Here is a 21,535-nt window from a genome sequence, read left to right on the forward strand (position 1 = left end):
GTGTTATTTTTATTACTTTTTTCAAAGTACATAATTTTTATAATTTTTTTTAATAGTTATTTTATTTATTATCTTGTTAAAGTAAATAAAATTTATATAGAAATTTTGAGGTTGCTAAGGTGTTCTGGGTCATTGCTAGGAGGTTGCCGTGGTGTTCTGGGTAGTTGCTAGGGTGTTTTAGGTTGTTGCTAGGGTCTGAAGGTGTTCTGGGTCATTGCTAGGAGGTTGCCATGGTCTTCTGGGTAGTTGCTAGGGTGTTTTGGGTTGTTGCTAGGGTCTGAAGGTGTTCTGGGTCATTGTTAGGAGGCTGCTACTTGTTAGGGTGTTCTAGGTGGTTGTTATAAGGTTGCTAAGGTGTACTGGGTTGTTGCTAGGGTGTTCTGGTTCGTTGTTAGGAGGTTGCTAGGGTCTGAAGGTGTTTTACGTCGTTGCTAGGGTCTGAAGGTGTTCTGGGTGGTTGATAGAAGGTTGCTAAGGTGTTCTGGTGGTTGCTAGGGTGTTCTGGATCGTTGCTAGGGTGTTCTGGTTCGTTGTTAGGAGGTTGCTAGGGTCTGAAGGTGTTTTACATCGTTGCTAGGGTCTGAAGGTGTTCTGGGTCATTGTTAGGGTGTTCTGGGTGGTCGATAGAAGGTTGCTAAGGTGTTCTTGGTGGTTGCTAGGAGGTTGCTAGGGTGTTCTGAGTCGTTGTTAGGAGGTTGCTAGGGTCTCAAGTTGTTCTAGGTTGTTGCTAGGGTCTCAAGGTGTTCTGGGTCATTGTTAGGAGGCTGCTACTTGTTAGGGTGTTCTGGGTGGTTGATAGAAGGTTGCTAAGGTGTTCTGGGTTGTTGCTAGGGTGTTCTGGTTCGTTGTTAGGAGGTTGCTAGGGTCTGAAGGTGTTTTACATCGTTGCTAGGGTCTGAAGGTGTTCTGGGTCATTGTTAGGGTGTTCTGGGTGGTTGATAGAAGGTTGCTAAGGTGTTTGGGTTGTTGATAGAACATTTACATTTACATTTATGCATTTAGCAGACACTTTTATCCAAAGCGACTTACAACTTGGGTGTACAATAAGCGATTGGTCGTGAAGAGTCGAGTGAGCGCAACAAGTGCATGAAATACTTGGTCCGTGTACATTTCTCAGTGTAGCACAGGCTAGAGTAGGGCGGGAAAGAGGAGGAAAAGAGGAAAGGAAAGTTTTTTTTTTTAGGAGGTTAAGTGCTCACGGAAGAGATGAGTTTTTAGTTGACTTTTGAATGTTGTCAATGAATCCGCATTTCGGATGGCGGTGGGCAGATCGTTCCACCAGCTGGGAACGTTGAATGAAAATGTTCTGGAAAGGGATTTTTTGCCTCTCTGTGAAGGTACCACAAGCCTTCGCTCCTTAGCTGAACGAAGGCTTCTGGTGGGGGTTTGGAGTCGTAGAATCGAGTCAAAGTATGCAGGAGCTGAGTGCGTGGTGGCTCTGTAGGCAAGCGTCAGCGACTTAAACTTGATGCGAGCAGCGAGTGGTAGCCAGTGCAGAGAGATGAAGAGTGGTGTGACGTGGGTCCTTTTGGGTTCGTTGAAGACCAGACGTGCCGCTGCATTCTGGATCATTCGAAGTGTTTGGATCGCACAAGAGGGGAGTCCAGCCAGAAGCGCATTGCAGTAGTCAAGCCTAGAAATAACCAGGGCCTGGACAAGAAGCTGTGTTGCGTGTTCTGTTAGGAACGGTCTGATCTTCCTGATGTTGTATAGAAGGTTGCTAAGGTGTTTGGGTGGTTGCTATGAGGTTGCTAGGGTGTTCTGGGTCGTTGCTAGGGTATTCTGGTTCATTGTTAGGAGGTTGCTAGGATCTGAAGGGGTTTTAGGTTGTTGCTAGGGTCTGAAGGTGTTCTGGGTCATTGTTAGGGTGTTCTGGGTGGTTGATAGAAGGTTGCTAAGATGTTCTGGGTGGTTGCTAGGGTGTTCTGGGTTGTTGTTAGGAGGTTGCTAGGGTCTGAAGGTGTTATAGGTCATTGCTAGGGTCTGAAAGTGTTCTGGGTCATTTCTAGGATGTTGCTACTCATTAGGGTGGTCTGTGTGGATGAAAGAAGGTTGCTAAGGTGTTCTAGGTCATTGTTAGGAGGTTGCTAGGGTCTGACTGGGTGGTTGCTAGGGTGTTCTGGGTCGTTGTTAGGAGGTTGCTAGGGTCTGACTGGGTGGTTGCTAGGGTGTTTTGAGGTCATTGTTTGGAGGCTGCTACTTGTTAGGGTGTTTGGGTTGGTTGATAGAAGGTTGCTAAAGTGTTTTGGGTGGTTGATTTAATAGGTTGCTAAGGTGTTCTGGGCGGTTACTAGGTGGTTGCTAGGGTGTTATGGGTGGTTGCTAGGAGGTTGCTAGGGTCTGAAGGTGTAGAAATGAAATGGAAATGTAAAATATATTTATTTTAAGTAACAGTTTGTTTTTTATGGTTTTAGATTAGTAACTCACAGAGCTCTCAGGTGCACGAGTCTCTGTTTGCTCACCGGTTAATCTCATTATTACCGTGTAGAGAAAGAACTGAGATGTTAAAGGATGTTGTTTGTGGTGTGTGGCTCCGCGGTTGAGAGTGTGTGTGTGTGTGTGTGTGTGTGTGTGTGTGTGTGCAGCGGTCTGCTGTTAGCTCTGGTCTGTCTCTGAGGCTGTGGTGTGTGTTTCAGTGTGTGTGGGTGTGTGAAATCTGTCTGGGAAGCTCCTGGCCCGTGGAGAGCAGCGTAGAGGAAGGACAGGGGGATGTTAGTGGAGTAAATCCGTGCTCCTATCAGCACTAGAGCTGCTGGGAGGACAGGAAGCGGTCACTGGGTGTGGCGCTGAACTCTTATCGTCTGGATACTGAACCGTCAAACACACCGGCCCTGTGGGAGAGATTGCCACATGAGCTAATGGAGTGTGTGTGTTGGCAAATGAGTGAAATGAGTCTTCGTCTGTTCTCTGAGAAGAACAAGGGCTTTGTGTTGGACACTTGTATTTGTGTAGCTGTTTATCCAGATAATATCTGTGCATCATCTGTGATAAATCTTGCACACACAGCCGCCCGAGAACACAGGGAAGCCTCCACATCTCAACACCAGTCTGCCTGGCAACCTGACAAAGCCTCCATTGTTCCTCAGAGTCGAGGTTTACGGAAGACATGCATTGCCTTTCCCTGCAATCTTCTTATTACTGCGCAATCATTTCATTGCGGACGGAGCATCGATCAGTTCCGGCTTTCTCCAGGGCGATCTTCTCCATATTCCAGCGCAGGAACAGAGAGCCTTTCATGACTCTCCAGATTAGCATTGAATTTGCAATTCAGTCACATGAGGCTGGAGATGGAGAACTCGAGCCAGCGCAGTCGCTCCTGACTAATGTTCCCGGGCTTTAATCGGACACTCCTGTACATCTAAACCATTGCTTTTTGCTGAATTAATAGCAAAAGATCTCATGTTGCCTTGAAAGCTCTGGAATATCTTCTCCAAACTGTGAACTCATTAGTGATCCGCCACAGAATCTCAACCGTTTGACACCAAACCTCCAGCTGTCAGTGCGGATGGGTCGTCTTGGGAAATGGTCCGTTTTTAAACTTTAAGTATTCAGATGTTTCCTGAGGAGAGTTTAAAACACACCCAAATGAGTCAATAGTTGTAGAAACTATGTGGAGAGCCATTTCTATTTCCATTTGTCATCTCATATGTAGGAGAAGGAGTCGCTGTAAACCTCCTCACCCCGGCCGCTGGAGGTGAATGCCCGGAGCGGAGCGATACTGTCCACGCTTAGACTGGAATTCTCATTATTAAATATTTTAGGAACGGTGTTTGTATAGCAGGGTTGTGTGAGGACGCTTGGTCCAGCTCTGTAAATATTACTACGGTAAACTAAACTAGCTCGAGTCCTGCTGTGAATGTCCACAGATAAACTGAGGAGAGTTTGTAAGAACCTTCAGTCTGTTTACAAGCTCTGTAATTATTCCTGACCTCTTGTGTGGAGCTGATACACTATATTCCCAAAAGTGTTGTGACACCCCTTCACCTGCACATGAGCTTCTTCATCCGTAGGGTTTAATATGGAGTCTCAGCTCTAAGAGCTTCAGCTCTTCAGCTCTTCTTTCCTCAAGGTTTAGGAGTGTGTTTATGGGGATTCTTCATTAGTGATGTTGGACGAGAAGGCCTGGCTCTCAGTCTCCGCTCTAATTCATCCCAAAGCTGTTCTATGGGGTTGAGGTCAGGACTCTGTGCAGGCCAGTCCAGTTCCTCCACACCAAACTCCTCATCCATGTCTTTATGGAGACGCTTTGAGCACTGGAGCAGTCATGCTGGGACAGGAAGGGGCCGTCCCCAAACTGGGCCCACAAAGTCAGGAGCATGAAATTGTCCAAAATGTCTTGGTGAAGCATTAAAGGGATAGTTCACCCAAAAATGAAAATTAGCCCATGATTTCCTCTCCCTCAAGTCATCCGAGGTGTGTGTGACATTCTTCTTTCAGACGAATAAAATCTGAGTTATATTACACAAGTTCAGGCTAATCCAAGCATTAGAATTGGATTCATAGTTGCTCTGTTTTTGAAGTCCATAAAAAGTGCATCTGTCTGTCATATAACTGCTCCAGCGGCTCTGGGGTGTTAATAAAGGCCTTCTGAAGCGAATCGACGCGTTTGTGTAAGAAAAATATCCATATTTATAACTTTATCAAGTAAACTTTCGGCCGACCACCTTCCCTGTTCAATTTATGGAAAAAGTGTTGAAAGTTCCCCTGCGGATCGAAAGACTAACGCTCAGGTCATGACGTCATGAACACATCTGGAGTTTCACTTTCAACATCAACACTTTTCCACAGAAGGCGGTCGCCTGTAACTTTACTTGATAAAGTTTTAAATATGAATATTTTTCTTACACAAACGCGTCGATTCGCTTCAGAAGGCCTTTATTAACACCCCAGAGCCGCTGGAGCAGTTATAGGACGGACAGATGCACTTTTTATGGACTTTAAAAACAGAGCAACTATCAATCCAATTCTAATGCTTGGATTAGCCTGAACTTTTGTAATATAAATATGGGCTAATTTTCATTTTTAGGTGAACTATCCCTTTAAGAGTTCCTTTCACTGGAACTAAGGGACCAACCCCTGAAAAACAACCCACCCCATAATCCCCCCTCCACCAAACTTTACACTTGGCAAGTCCCGTTCTCCCGGCAACCGCCAAACCCAGACTCGTCCATGGGATGGTCAGACAGAGAAGCGTGATTGGTCACTCAGAGAACACGTCTCCACTGCTCTAGAGTCCAGTGGCGGCGCACTTTACCCCACTGCATCCCACGCTTTGCATTGCTCTTGGTGCTGTAAGGCTTGGATGAGCTGCTCGGCCATGGAAACCCATTCCATGAAGCTCTACACACTGTTCTTGAGCTCATCTGAAGGCCACAGAAGTTTGGAGGTCTGGAGCTCTTGACTCTGCAGAAAGTTGGCGACTTCTGTGACCCTCAGCATGCGCTGACCCCGCTCTGTGACCCTCAGCATGCGCTGACCCCGCTCTGTGACCCTCAGCATGCGCTGACCCCGCTCTGTGACCCTCAGCATGCGCTGACCCCGCTCTGTTACCCTCAGCATACGCTGACCCCGCTCTGTGACCCTCAGCATGCGCTGACCCCGCTCTGTGGCCCTCAGCATGCGCTGACCCCGCTCTGTGACCCTCAGCATGCGCTGACCCCGCTCTGTGGCCCTCAGCATGCGCTGACCCCGCTCTGTGACCCTCAGCATGAGCTGACCCCGCTCTGTGACCCCCAGCATGCGCTGACCCCGCTCTGTGACCCTCAGCATGTGCTGACCCCGCTCTGTGACCCTCAGCATGCGCTGACCCCGCTCTGTGATTTCACTTCGTGGCTGAAGTGCTTCCACTTTGTTATAATCCCACTAACAGTTGAGCGTGGAATATTTAGCTCTGAGCTCCTGAGAGTGGCCTATTCTCTCAGTAATGTGTGTAGAAGCGTCTGCAGTCCTAGAGCTGGAGTTACACACCTGTGGCCATGAAGAGGCGTCCCAGTACTGGCTATAGTGTGTGTACATCTGAAAGAAGTTTCAAGTAAAGAATTGCTTTAGGGAAAGAAAGTTTTCAGTGGAAAATTCACAATGTACACAGCGGCCGTAATGATATTTCAGAGAGAACAGCTTCTTTTCCATAAATCCCCATGATAATCCTCCAAATCGGCAAAATGTTGCCGGCAGCTTAAACTCTTGATGATGAACAGAATTGTATTAAATATGCCTGGTGCAAACAGATGGCTACTCATACGACATCATTTCCTCTCCTCAGAGGATAAACGGGTCGCGGGACGTCCTGAGGTCAGACACTTAAGCAGGTCTAATGAGAACAAAAGCAGGACGGGAAATAAACACACCTCACAATGGACTCTGAGAGAGTTTGGGTTCTCGTTTCAGATGTTGTGTTTCTTTCATCCGTGTGTAACTCTATTTTTGGTCTATTTCTGGAGAACATGTTTAAAAAGGCCCTGTAAGACCAAAGCTATGCAGAACTGAGCTGAGCTGAACTGGACTCGCACCAAACACAACATCATTTCAATATTACGGCAGGACATTTTTGGAATAGTTTGACTTTACTCGAGTCAACGGGACTTTATTCAGACTGTCTGTAAGTGTATTATGTAAGACAAAAGTTTGGAATTATGATATAATTTCATATGTTCAGGATTCTAAAAGTTCAAAAGATCAGCATTTATTAGAAATGGAGCCTTTTGTAACATTATAAATGTCACTTTTGATCAGTTTAATGTGTCCTTTCTGAATAAAAGTATAATTTATTTTGTAAAAAAATATTTGAAATGGTAGTGTATGTTTAAAATGTTTTCATCATTGATAATAATCATAATAATCCTCATATGAGAATGATGAGTGAAGGGTCATGTGACACTGAAGACTGGAGTAATGATGATACATTCAGCTTTGATCACAGGAATAAATCACACTTTACTATATATTCACATAGAGAACAGATGATTTTTACTGTATTTTTATCACATAAATACAGCTTTAATCATATATTTAAATAAAACTTTATTATATATTCACATAGAGAACAGCTGATTTACATTGCAATAATATTTCACAATTTTTACTGTATTTTGATCACATAAATGCATCTTTAATCATAGATATAAATGACACTTTAATTTACATTCACATAGAGAACAGCTGATTTACATTGGAATAATATTTCACAATTTTTACTGTTTTTTTATCACATAAATACAGCTTTAATCATATATTTAAATGACAATTTATTATATATTCGCATAGAAAACAGCTGATTTACATTGGAATAATATTTCACCATTTTTACTGTATTTTTATCACATAAATACAGCTTTAATCATATATTTAAATGACAATTTATTATATATTCGCATAGAAAACAGCTGATTTACATTGGAATAATATTTCACCATTGTTACTGTATTTTTTATCACATAAATACAGCTTTAATCATAGATATAAATTACACTTTATTATATATTCACATAAGAGAACAGCTGATTTACATTGGAATAATATTTCACCATTTTTACTGTATTTTTTATCACATAAATGCAGCTTTAATCATATATTTAAATGACAATTTATTATATATTCGCATAGAAAACAGCTGATTTACATTGGAATAATATTTCACCATTTTTACTGTATTTTTATCACATAAATACAGCTTTAATCATATATTTAAATTACACTTCATTATATATTCACACAGAGAACAGCTGATTTACATTGCAATAATATTTCACAATTTTTAATGTATTTTGATCACATAAATGCAGCTTTAATCATAGATATAAATTACACTTTACTATATATTCGCATAGAGAACAGCTGATACATTGGAATAATATTTCACAATTTTACTGTATTTTTTATCACATAAATGCAGCTTTAATCATAGATATAAATGACACTTTATTATACATTCACATAGAAAATAGCTGATTTACATTGGAATAATATTTCACAATTTTTACTGTATTTTTATCACATACATACAGCTTTAATCATAGATATAAATTACACTTTACTATATATTCACATAGAGAACAGCTGTTTTACTGTATTTATGATCCGATAAATGCAGTCTGGGTGAACAGTAGAGACTCTTTTGAAAAACATTTCAAGTATTCCAAACTTTTGACCAGTAGTTTATATATTCTCAAGATGAAAAGTGCTTTTGTTTCCCATGTTGTGTTCTTGTAGCGTTCAGTCGAGCACTCGCTGTGGTTCAGGATCACAGAGAACATGCCTCAGCCTCGCTCAGCCCTAGATGTTTGTCTTGCATAATTAAATGAAATTAAAATGATTAAAAGTAATTAAAATGTTTGTGCTAAATAATTGAGAAAACAATCTCGTTTGAAGCCCCGAAGAACTTTTTAATGTGCAAGTTTTCCTTCAGAACACTAGAAAGCTCATTAGTGTTGTTGTTTACCTTCTGGAGTCCGAGATCAAACGGAAGCGCTCGGGTTTCTGGAGCGCCGTGTATTCCGCCGAGTCCTCGCTGGCGAGGTTCGGGTAAATTGGGCCCGTTTGAGGGAGCCTGCGCTCCCCCCGGCCCCCGCTGTGGTTGGCTCCGCCCGCCTGACTCCAGTGGGCTGGGCTTTGATGGAAGGTCTCACTGCCTCAGGTAGGAGGGGGAGATCCGTGTGTGTCTTCAGACGCTGAGGAGGAAGGTCAGGAACAGAAGCGGAGCGAGACCCGTCGGCCTCCCGGACGCCCGCGGCTAATCGAATGAGAACAGGCCGGGAATAAATCATCTCTGGAGCGTCCTGATATCGAGCTGCTGCCGCGAAGTGAATCAGTCCAGACAAAAATAAACATCCATCATGCTCTCGCGGGTGGGCAGAAGCGGCGTGTGGAGGGACGCGTTGATTTGTTCGGTTTGTTGCAGCCCGACCTGGAACTCAGAGACGACTAAAGAGCTGCAGCTTTAGACATATTCTAAAATATTACTAGCATCTTAAATAGGAACATTTTAATATTATTCAAAATACAATATTAGATATTGTATTAAAAAAATATAAAAACATTTTTTATAAAATTTTAATGAACATTTCACGCACTTAATCTCACACACACACTCTCACACACACTCTCACACACACACACACACACACACACACACACACACACACACACACACACACACACACACACACACACACACACACACACACACACACACACACACACACACACACACACACACTCACACACTCACACACACACACACACACACACTCACACACTCTCGGCTCCGTGGCGCTGCTGCAACTCGAAACAAATATTTGTTATTTTACATGACTTTTATTTTTTGTGGTTGTATGGCGGAGCGATGGACTAAACGCTTCTCTGATATGCAAGAGCAGGGTTGGATTTATTATTATTATATTTTTAATATTTATGTCGCTCTTTATTTGTGTTTCAAACCTTGTTCAAGAACGTTGAGTTGAGCGACTCAAACATGTTTTCAGATGAAGGTTCTTGAGTCTGAAGAGCCTCTGCCTGTCATAAAGAGCTTCACTCATTCATCAAGATTTGAAATATCAATATTATTTAAAACAAAGCATTCTTTGAGCTTTTAATCTTTTAACTGAGCGCCTGCAAAACACTTTCACTTCATGACCCTCAGAAATATCAGTGTGTGTGTGTGTGTGTGTGTGTGTGCGCGCGTGTGTGTATGTGTGTGAGCGCCTGCAAAACACTTCCACTTCATGACCCTCAGAAATATCAGTGTGTGTGAGTGAGTGTGTGGGCATGTTTTAGTGAAATATCAGGACACAAATGTGTATAATGACATGGGTATTACAAAAAGAGGGTGAAATATGAGGACGTTCCCCATGTCCTCACTTTTCAAAATGCTTATAAATCACACAGAACAAGTTTTTTTTCACAGAAAGTGAACTGCACAGTCTCCTGTGAGGGCTAGGTTTAGGGGCTGTGTGTGTGTGTGTGTGTGTGTGTGTGTGTGTGTGTGTGTGTGTGTGTGTGTGTGTGTGTGTGTGTGTGTGTGTGTGTGTGTGTGTGTGTGTGTGTGTGTGTGTGTGTGTGTTGGGTAGGTTTAGGGGAAGTGTAGGGGGATAGAATATACAGAATGTACGGTATAAAAACCATTACGCCTATGGAAAGTCCCCATAAAACATGAAAACCCAACATGTGTGTGTGTGTGTCTGAACAAATGAGAGCTGGAGAGTCTCTTTCTTGAGCTCTTCATCATTAACGCTGAATCTGATGGTTTGTGAGGAGCCGCATTCGTTTGGATCAGATCTTTAAAAATGCAGCACATGTCAGGACTTAAAAGACACGAGACGCCTTCTCAAATATTTAAAACATAAATGTTGTACCAGTTCTTGTTGCTTTGTTTGGTGTGTGTGTGTGTGTGTGTGTGTGTGTGTGTTTCCTTTGGAGAGTAAAGAGAAGAGTGTATCGATCGCAGAGCCGCCGCTCTTTCATGTAAACCCGAATGACGGAGGGATGAAGCGTTTGCTCGGGCATCAATTAAAGCTCCGTCTGTGTGTGTGTGTGTCTGTGTGTGTGTGTGTGTGTGTGTGTCAGTGTGTGTGTAAGCCAGCGTTCAGAAGCCAGAGCACGCGTCAGTGTGTGTGTGTTTGCTCTGTGTTGTTTGGAAAGGTGAACTGAGATTATTTACACGCTTTTAGCTGTTAGTCGCTGGCTTTATCTGAGCATTAAAGCACGTGTTTCCTGTTTTGCTTTGGCAGTCACACACACACACACACACACACACACACACACACACACACACACACACACACACACACACACACACACACACACACACACACACACACACACACACACACACACACACACTCTCTCTCACACATACACACACACTCTCTCTCTCTCTCTCTCACACACACACACACACACACACACACACACACTCACTCACACACACTCTCTATATCGGTTGATCACGAGTTTTGAGACGATGAGACCTAAACAGGGATGTGTGTGTGTGTGTGTGTGAGAGAGAGAGTGAGTGTGTGTGTGTGTGTGTGTGTGTGTGTGTGTGTGTGAGAGAGAGTGTGTGTGTGTGTGAGAGAGAGAGTGTGTGTGTGTGTGTGTGTGTGTGAGTGTGAGAGTGAGTGAGAGAGAGTGTGTGTGTGTGTGTGTGTGTGTGTGTGTCTGTAGTGTGTGTGGTGTGTGTGTGTCTGTAGTGTGTCTGTAGTGTGTGTGTAGTGTGTCTGTAGTGTGTGTGTGTCTGTAGTGTGTGTGTGTGTGTGTGTCTGTAGTGTGTGTGTGTCTGTAGTGTGTGTGTGTCTGTAGTGTGTTTGTGTCTGTAGTGTGTTTGTGTCTGTAGTGTGTGTGTGTCTGTAGTGTGTTTGTGTCTGTAGTGTGTTTGTGTCTGTAGTGTGTGTGTGTCTGTAGTGTGTGTGTGTCTGTAGTGTGTGTGTAGTTTTGAGCTGGACTGATCCTCTCTCTGCTTCCTCTAGATGACTGTCTGCTGGAGAAGCCCTACAGTGAGTGCGGCTTCAGTCAAGGCAAAGACGACGACTTCGACTGGGAGCAGCTCAACAGCAGACAGAAGCCCTCAGCAGAACCCTGGGTCCCCGCAGGTCAGAAGCTCCAGCTCTCAATCTACCGATCAGGCATAACATTATGACCTGTGAATAACACTGATGATCTGATATATTATAGCCTGGCGTGGCCATACTCAATTCTAGTCAGAATATGAGTCTGGTACCGCTCCATTGAGCTTTGATTATGGGGCGTGTTTCAACCGAGCCAGGAAAGACCTCAATTGGATAGACCCACAACTAATCAGAGCAATGGAGCGACGCGTAACGTTAGTTGTCAAATGTCAACAGAACTCAACTGCACTGTTACCAAGTCCGTGTTTTTCTCCATGTCCGCGGGTTGAAGCGACCCCAATTATGTGATTATATAAACCCAGGAATGCGAATTTTAGCAGGCAACCTTGCCAAAATAACATATTTTGCCAACCAAACGCCATTTTTTTCCGGAGAACCCCCCGGAGAGTTATTGTTTTGGGCTATAGTTTTGAGTAGCAATTGTGCGCGACATTGCAAAAACACTTGGCAACCCTGTCTGCACGCACGCTGGATTAAGTAACGTTACAAGAAAAACATGAGTGTAAACGATCTTTGCCAGTAATAAAATAATTTAAGGATACACAGAGTACTTACCAACACGATCATCGTTTCTGAGAGATATAGTGAAGGTGAACGCATATACGAACAAGTTCTCCGTTTAGGATAAGAGCAAATTCAACCCAAGAGCCTTCGATGACGTGGATGATTACGTTACTGTTGATCATCTGTCCATCATCGTCTAAAGCCTGCCCTGACAATTTCATTGGTCCGAACAGCTTCTGTTCGGGCATAATTCCTCCTCTATGGAGCGAGTCCAGACCGAATTGCCCGAGCAAAAAATTTTGTGGGCGGGGCTAAATTCGGCTGGCATCCAGGCTAGATATATTAGGCAGCAAGTGAACATTTTGTCCTCAGAGTTGATGTGTTAGAAGCAGGAAAAATGGGCAAGCGTAAGGATTTGAGCGAGTTTGACAAGGGCCAGATTGTGACGGCTAGACGACTGGGTCAGAGCATCTCCAAAACTGCAGCTCTTGTGGGGTGTTCCCGGTCTGCAGTGGTCAGTCTTTATCAAAAGTGCTCAGAGGAAGGACCAGTGGAGAACCGGCCACAGGGTCATGGAGGACCAGTGGAGAACCGGCCACAGGGTCATGAAGGACCAGTGGAGAACCGGCCACAGGGTCATGAAGGACCAGTGGAGAACCGGCCACAGGGTCATGGAGGACCAGTGGAGAACCGGCCACAGGGTCATGAAGGACCAGTGGAGAACCGGCCACAGGGTCATGGAGGACCAGTGGAGAACCGGCCACAGGGTCATGAAGGACCAGTGGAGAACCGGCCACAGGGTCATGAAGGACCAGTGGAGAACCGGCCACAGGGTCATGAAGGACCAGTGGAGAACCGGCCACAGGGTCATGAAGGACCAGTGGAGAACCGGCCACAGGGTCATGAAGGACCAGTGGAGAACCGGCCACAGGGTCATGAAGGACCAGTGGAGAACCGGCCACAGGGTCATGAAGGACCAGTGGAGAACCGGCCACAGGGTCATGGAGGACCAGTGGAGAACCGGCCACAGGGTCATGGAGGACCAGTGGAGAACCGGCCACAGGGTCATGAAGGACCAGTGGAGAACCGGCCACAGGGTCATGAAGGACCAGTGGAGAACCGGCCACAGGGTCATGAAGGACCAGTGGAGAACCGGCCACAGGGTCATGGAGGACCAGTGGAGAACCGGCCACAGGGTCATGGAGGACCAGTGGAGAACCGGCCACAGGGTCATGGAGGACCAGTGGAGAACCGGCCACAGGGTCATGAAGGACCAGTGGAGAACCGGCCACAGGGTCATGAAGGACCAGTGGAGAACCGGCCACAGGGTCATGAAGGACCAGTGGAGAACCGGCCACAGGGTCATGAAGGACCAGTGGAGAACCGGCCACAGGGTCATGAAGGACCAGTGGAGAACCGGCCACAGGGTCATGAAGGACCAGTGGAGAACCGGCCACAGGGTCATGAAGGACCAGTGGAGAACCGGCCACAGGGTCATGAAGGACCAGTGGAGAACCGGCCACAGGGTCATGAAGGACCAGTGGAGAACCGGCCACAGGGTCATGAAGGACCAGTGGAGAACCGGCCACAGGGTCATGAAGGACCAGTGGAGAACCGGCCACAGGGTCATGAAGGACCAGTGGAGAACCGGCCACAGGGTCATTGATATAGTCACCGTATCGTTTATGGACGTTTGTGTCATTTCGTCTTTATAATTTCACATATTAAAGCGATAGTTCACCCAAAAATGAAGATTAGCCCATGATTTCCTCTCCCTCAAGTCATCTGAGGTGTGTATGACATTCTTCTTTCAGACGGATAAAATCTGAGTTATATTACAAAAGTTCAGGCTAATCCAAGCATTAGAATTGGATTCATAGTTGCTCTGTTTCTGAAGTCCATAAAAAGTGCATCTGTCCGTCATATAACTGCTCCACACGGCTCTGGGGTGTTAATAAAGGCCTTCTGAAGCGAATCGACGCGTTTGTGTAAGAAAAATATCCATATTTAAAACTTTATCAAGTAATCTTTTGGCCGACCACCTTCCCTGTTCAATTTATGGAAAAAGTGTTGAAAGATTTTAAGTTGGCAGAGGCTATTCTAGATGCCATTTAGTGCAAATAGATAATCGTATTGTAGGTCTATTAAGTCAGCTACTTGTTAAACACTTTAGTTTTATTTAAAATGAAATGCCTCCCCAAGCTAATAAGCGATGGATATATGAAAAGGAAAGGGAGACTGCTCTCTCACTAATCAGATCGGGTGGTAGGCATATTTAATATGAATGTTTTTCTTTTCCCATAATTAATCGCACTAAATTAGCCTTTAAAAAAAAGATTGACCAATCAGCGGTCAGTATTCCATTCGCCAATCGCCTACTTATACCTACCTTTCCGTTTTGTCCGACTTGTCGTTGTGTTTTCTGACTTTTTAATTTGCTTTTAGACTTTTTCATTGCGTTTATAATTTGTTATTTTGTTTTTCACTTCTCGGCCACCGTAAGTTTGAGGCGTTGACTCGGCCTCCAAATTCTCCAGATCTCAATCCAATCAAGCATCTGTGGGATGAGCTGAACAAACAAGTCCGATCCATGGAGGCCCAACCTCACAACTTACAGGACTTAAAGGATTTGCTGATAACATCTTGGTGCCAGATACCACAGCACACCTTGCCTGACATTACTCATTAAAGCTGTTGTAGGCTGTATATTCAGATGCACGCTGGACGATTTCTAGAATAGTAGTTTTATAGTCGCTATTAAGCCGCTTGCTGGTAAAGGAGTCCCTTTGTCACACCCTCGTGCGTCCGTGGCGTCTGCTCTTAAATCTGTGGCTAACCGAGCAGATCTCTGTGGCACCAGCTGAATTAATTGTGAGGACGTGGCTAATTCTCACACACACGCGGGCGCGTTTCCTCTGATTTATGCCGTGGCGGCGGGAGGTTGAAGCGAGGCCGGACGCGGGTCAGGCGACCCACACGAACACAGATTCCCCCGCCGAACATCTGCAGCTCCTGCTGGGTGAAGCTGTGTCGCTGATCGAGATCAGTCAAGCCGCCCGCCGTCCTTCTCAACATCAGACCTGTGAGCGGCGAGCACCTTCAGACCTGCGGCGAGCACCATCAGACCTGTGAGCGGCGAGCACCATCAGACCTACGGCGAGCTCCATCAGACCTGTGAGCGGCGAGCACCATCAGACCTGTGAGCGGCGAGCTCCATCAGACCTGCGGCGAGCTCCATCAGACCTGTGAGCGGCGAGCACCATCAGACCTGCGGCGAGCACCATCAGACCTGTGAGCGGCGAGCTCCATCAGACCTGTGAGAGGCGAGCACCATCAGACCTGTGAGAGGCGAGCACCATCAGACCTGTGAGCGGCGAGCACCATCAGACCTGTGAGCGGCGAGCACCATCAGACCTGTGAGCGGCGAGCACCATCAGACCTGTGAGCGGCGAGCACCATCAGACCTGTGAGCGGCGAGCACCATCAGACCTGTGAGCGGCGAGCTCCATTAGACCTGTGAGAGGCGAGCTCCATCAGACTTGTGAGCGGCGAGCACATCAGACCTGTGAGCGGCGAGCACCATCAGACCTGTGAGAGGCGAGCTCCATCAGACTTGTGAGCGGCGAGCACATCAGACCTGTGAGCGGCGAGCTCCATCAGACCTGTGAGCGGCGAGCTCCATCAGACCTGTGAGCGGCGAGCACATCAGACCTGTGAGCGGCGAGCACATCAGACCTGTGAGCGGCGAGCTCCATCAGACCTGTGAGCGGCGAGCACCATCAGACCTGTGAGCGGCGAGCACATCAGACCTGTGAGCGGCGAGCACCATCAGACCTGTGAGAGGCGAGCTCCATCAGACCTGTGAGCGGCGAGCACCTTCAGACCTGTGAGCGGCGAGCACCATCAGACCTGTGAGAGGCGAGCACCATCAGACCTGTGAGCGGCGAGCACCTTCAGACCTGTGAGCGGCGAGCTCCATCAGACCTGTGAGAGGCGAGCACCATCAGACCTGTGAGCGGCGAGCACCATCAGACCTGTGAGCGGCGAGCTCCATCAGACCTGTGAGCGGCGAGCTCCATCAGACCTGTGAGAGGCGAGCAGCATCAGACCTGTGAGCGGCGAGCACCATCAGACCTGTGAGCGGCGAGCTCCATCAGACCTGTGAGCGGCGAGCTCCATCAGACCTGTGAGAGGCGAGCAGCATCAGACCTGTGAGAGGCGAGCACCATCAGACCTGTGAGCGGCGAGCACCATCAGACCTGTGAGCGGCGAGCACCATCAGACCTGTGAGCGGCGAGCACCATCAGACCTGTGAGCGGCGAGCACCATCAGACCTGTGAGCGGCGAGCACCATCAGACCTGTGAGCGGCGAGCTCCATCAGACCTGTGAGAGGCGAGCTCCATCAGACCTGTGAGAGGCGAGCTCCATCAGACCTGTGAGCGGCGAGCACCATCAGACCTGTGAGCGGCGAGCACCATCAGACCTGTGAGCGGCGAGCTCCATCAGACCTGTGAGCGGCGAGCACCATCAGACCTGCGGCGAGTACCATCAGACCTGTGAGCGGCGAGCACCATCAGACCTGTGAGCGGCGAGCACCATCAGACCTGTGAGCGGCGAGCACCATCAGACCTGTGAGTGGCGAGCACCATCAGACCTGTGAGACCTGTGAGCGGCAAGCTCCATCAGACCTGTGAGCGGCGAGCACCATCAGACCTGTGAGACCTGTGAGCGGCGAGCACCATCAGACCTGTGAGCGGCGAGCTCCATCAGACCTGTGAGCGGCGAGCTCCATCAGACCTGTGAGCGGCGAGCACCATCAGACCTGTGAGACCTGTGAGCGGCGAGCACCATCAGATCTGTGAGCGGCGAGCACCATCAGACCTGTGAAAGGCGAGCAGCATTAGACCTGTGAGCGGCGAGCACCATCAGACCTGTGAGCGGCGAGCACCATCAGACCTGTGAGAGGCGAGCACCATCAGACCTGTGAGAGGCGAGCACCATCAGACCTGTGAGAGGCGAGCTCCATCAGACCTGTGAGCGGCGAGCACCATCAGACCTGTGAGCGGCGAGCACCATCAGACCTGTGAGAGGCGAGCACCATCAGACCTGTGAGAGGCAAGCTCCATCAGACTTGTGAGAGGCGAGCAGCATTAGACCTGTGAGCGGCGAGCACCATCAGACCTGTGAGCGGCGAGCACCATCAGACCTGTGAGCGGCGAGCACCATCAGACCTGTGAGCGGCGAGCACCATCAGACCTGTGAGAGGCGAGCACCATCAGACCTGTGAGCGGCGAGCACCATCAGACCTGTGAGCGGCGAGCACCATCAGACCTGTGAGCGGCGAGCACCATCAGACCTGCGGCGAGCTCCATCAGACCTGTGAGCGGCGAGCTCCATCAGACCTGTGAGCGGTGAGCACCATCAGACCTGCGGCGAGCACCATCAGACCTGTGAGCGGCGAGCACCATCAGACCTGTGAGAGGCGAGCACCATCAGACCTGTGAGCGGCGAGCACCATCAGACCTGCGGCGAGCACCATCAGACCTGTGAGCGGCGAGCTCCATCAGACCTGTGAGCGGCGAGCACCATCAGACCTGCGGCGAGTACCATCAGACCTGTGAGCGGCGAGCTCCATCAGACCTGTGAAAGGCGAGCACCATCAGACCTGTGAGCGGCGAGCACCATCAGACCTGTGAAAGGCGAGCACCATCAGACCTGTGAGCGGCGAGCACCATCAGACCTGCGGCGAGCTCCATCAGACCTGTGAGAGGCGAGCTCCATCAGACCTGTGAGAGGCGAGCACCATCAGACCTGTGAGAGGTGAGCACCATCAGACCTGTGAGAGGCGAGCTCCATCAGACCTGTGAGTGGCGAGCTCCATCAGACCTGTGAGTGGCGAGCACCATCAGACCTGTGAGAGGCGAGCTCCATCAGACCTGCGGCGAGTACCATCAGACCTGTGAGCGGCGAGCACCATCAGACCTGCGGCGAGTACCATCAGACCTGTGAGCGGCGAGCTCCATCAGACCTGTGAGCGGCGAGCACCATCAGACCTGTGAGAGGCGAGCACCATCAGACCTGTGAGAGGCGAGCACCATCAGACCTGTGAGAGGCGAGCACCATCAGACCTGTGAGAGGCGAGCACCATCAGACCTGCGGCGAGCTCCATCAGACCTGTGAGAGGCGAGCTCCATCAGACCTGTGAGAGGCGAGCACCATCAGACCTGTGAGAGGCGAGCACCATCAGACCTGTGAGAGGCGAGCACCATCAGACCTGCGGCGAGCTCCATCAGACCTGTGAGAGGCGAGCACCATCAGACCTGTGAGAGGCGAGCACCATCAGACCTGTGAGCGGCGAGCACCATCAGACCTGCGGCGAGCTCCATCAGACCTGTGAGAGGCGAGCTCCATCAGACCTGTGAGAGGCGAGCACCATCAGACCTGTGAGAGGCGAGCACCATCAGACCTGTGAGCGGCGAGCTCCATCAGACCTGTGAGAGGCGAGCACCATCAGACCTGTGAGCGGCGAGCTCCATCAGACCTGTGAGCGGCGAGCACCATCAGACCTGCGGCGAGTACCATCAGACCTGTGAGCGGCGAGCACCATCAGACCTGCGGCGAGTACCATCAGACCTGTGAGCGGCGAGCTCCATCAGACCTGTGAGCGGCGAGCACCATCAGACCTGTGAGAGGCGAGCTCCATCAGACCTGTGAGAGGCGAGCTCCATCAGACCTGTGAGCGGCGAGCACCATCAGACCTGTGAGAGGTGAGCACCATCAGACCTGTGAGCGGCGACCTCCATCAGACCTGTGAGCGGCGAGCACCATCAGACCTGTGAGCGGCGAGCTCCATCAGACCTGTGAGCGGCGAGCACCATCAGACCTGTGAGCGGCGAGCTCCATCAGACCTGCGGCGAGCACCATCAGACCTGTGAGAGGCGAGCACCATCAGACCTGTGAGCGGCGAGCTCCATCAGACCTGTGAGCGGCGAGCACCATCAGACCTGTGAGAGGCGAGCACCTTCAGACCTGTGAGCGGCGAGCACCATCAGACCTGTGAGCGGCGAGCTCCATCAGACCTGTGAGCGGCGAGCACCATCAGACCTGTGAGCGGCGAGCACCATCAGCCCTTTGAGCGGCGAGCTCCATCAGACCTGTGAGCGGCGAGCACCATCAGACCTGTGAGAGGTGAGCACCATCAGACCTGTGAGCGGCGAGCACCATCAGACCTGTGAGCGGCGAGCACCATCAGACCTGTGAGAGGCGAGCTCCATCAGACCTGTGAGCGGCGAGCACCATCAGACCTGTGAGAGGCGAGCACCATCAGACCTGTGAGCGGCGAGCACCATCAGACCTGTGAGCGGCGAGCTCCATCAGACCTGTGAGCGGCGAGCACCATCAGACCTGTGAGAGGCGAGCTCCATCAGACCTGTGAGCGGCGAGCTCCATCAGACCTGTGAGCGGCGAGCTCCATCAGACCTGTGAGCGGCGAGCTCCATCAGACCTGTGAGAGGCGAGCACCATCAGACCTGTGAGCGGCGAGCTCCATCAGACCTGTGAGCGGCGAGCTCCATCAGACCTGTGAGAGGCGAGCACCATCAGACCTGTGAGCGGCGAGCTCCATCAGACCTGTGAGAGGCGAGCACCATCAGACCTGTGAGCGGCGAGCTCCATCAGACCTGTGAGAGGCGAGCACCTTCAGACCTGCGCTTCAGCGGTGATCAATATGTGCAGCTCATATGAGCGTGACCGTACGTCTGCAGAGTTCACCCTCCGCTCTGTTTGACAGCTCTTATCTGTTTAATTCTATTGCTCTCGCAGGGAGGTCAGGGCAGCTGGGATTGGCTTTCTCATTCAGAGAATGAACTAGACAGGCTCTCAGTCAGAAGAGATGGCAGCGGGGATGAATCTGGGCTGTTCTCATTAGTGTCTGGATAATAGTGTTACCCTCCGGCCACATAAGAGATCAAGAGCTGCCCTGTCTCTGTGCGGCTCAGGACAAAGACAAGAGGGAAACGTTAGAACATTGCAAATAAATACTTTTAAGAAACACTAACACATGTATGTACACTCATTGTGTACATACATGTTTATACATTGTACTTACATTTGAAAAATTACCTGCATGTAATTACATCTGTAATTAATTTCTGTAATTATATTTATAAATATAGTGCAAATAAGCCAATAAGTCATGCCAACTGCAACAATGAGCAATTAAAGACATTTAAAGAGGATTTTAGACAGAAAAATCATAAATACAGTCACTAATAATATGATTTAATGGTTTATCACTTTTGACCAGTAGGTGGCGCAGTCATGAAACTGATGTGGTGTGGTCAGAGTGAGGTGACAATGACACAGGCAAAGTTTGGTGTCATTACGTCAAAGCATTGCAGAGATACAGCCTCAAGAGTCATTTTGCCATCATGCTTGCACTACACAAAAACGGTTTTGTCTATCAACACGAAATCAATAACTTTTCGTCGCCACATTTTGGTGAAAATCAGACAAATGGTCTAAGTAGAGTTTGAAAAAGTAGCTTTGTAAAGGAAATTAAAATGGCGGACAGGAAGTTTGGCCAAATATGGTAGAATTGGGATCTATGTTCTTGGCATGACCCAAGGAATCAATTAAAACCAGTTTTATGACAAGAGTCAAATTGAATCAAAAGTTATTCGCATTTTTGGAAAATTCATTATAACTTTTGTCCACAAGGTACAAAGTACTTTCAAGGCTTGGTGCTTAAGACACATGCTGAGTTTCATAATGATACACCAATGCGTTCGTAAAATATAGCACTTTTTGACTAAATTCAAAATGGTTGATATGGGAAAATTGGGTATGGTAATGCGTCAGCGTAATGCCCTGAATCTAAAGAGACCAGTTTTGTGATTTTTGGCTAAAGCGTTCTGAAGTTAAGGACCTTTAGGTGGCACTGTGCCTCAGGTCATGGTTGGCATAACACACACCAGGTTTGGTCAGAATACGCTAAAGCGTTGCAGAGATATAGCCTGACTTTCATTTTGGCGGGCATTTGTCGATTTCATTCACGCGTTATTCGAGAACAGTTTGAATAATCATCTTAAATATATAATATGGTTTTGTCAGCATAGAATTTTTGTGAGAATTGGAGCAACAGTCCAGGAGGAGTTTGAAAAAGTAGGTTTGTAAAGGAGATCAAAATGGCGGACAGGAAGTTTGGCCAAATATGGTAGAATTGGGATCTATGTTCTTGGCATGACCCAAGGAATCGATTAAAACCAGTTTTATGACGAGTCAAATTGAATCAAAAGTTATTCGCATTTTTGTAAAATTAATTTTTACTTTTGTCCACAAGGTGGCGCTGCCCCGACACTTCTGAGTACTTTCAGGGCTTGGTGCCGAAGACACATGCCGAGTTTCATGA

At 48.1% G+C, this 21,535-nt stretch overlaps 1 protein-coding gene across 8 annotated transcripts in view; it reads left to right on the forward strand.

Annotated features, from left to right (window-relative positions):
* The window catches only part of ptprma (protein tyrosine phosphatase receptor type Ma), a 278,119-nt gene that overhangs the window by 44,989 nt on the left and 211,595 nt on the right, over positions 1-21,535 (forward strand). For all 8 annotated transcript variants that reach the window (XM_079806429.1, XM_079806428.1, XM_079806424.1 and 5 more), the window contains exon 2: positions 11,463-11,585. In XM_079806429.1, the coding sequence (XP_079662555.1) occupies positions 11,463-11,585 (123 nt within the window). The remainder of the gene's footprint in view (positions 1-11,462; positions 11,586-21,535) is intronic.

Source organism: Gobio gobio (genome assembly GCF_949357685.1).
Source record: "Gobio gobio genome assembly, chromosome: 23".
NCBI classification, from domain to species: domain Eukaryota; kingdom Metazoa; phylum Chordata; class Actinopteri; order Cypriniformes; family Gobionidae; genus Gobio; species Gobio gobio.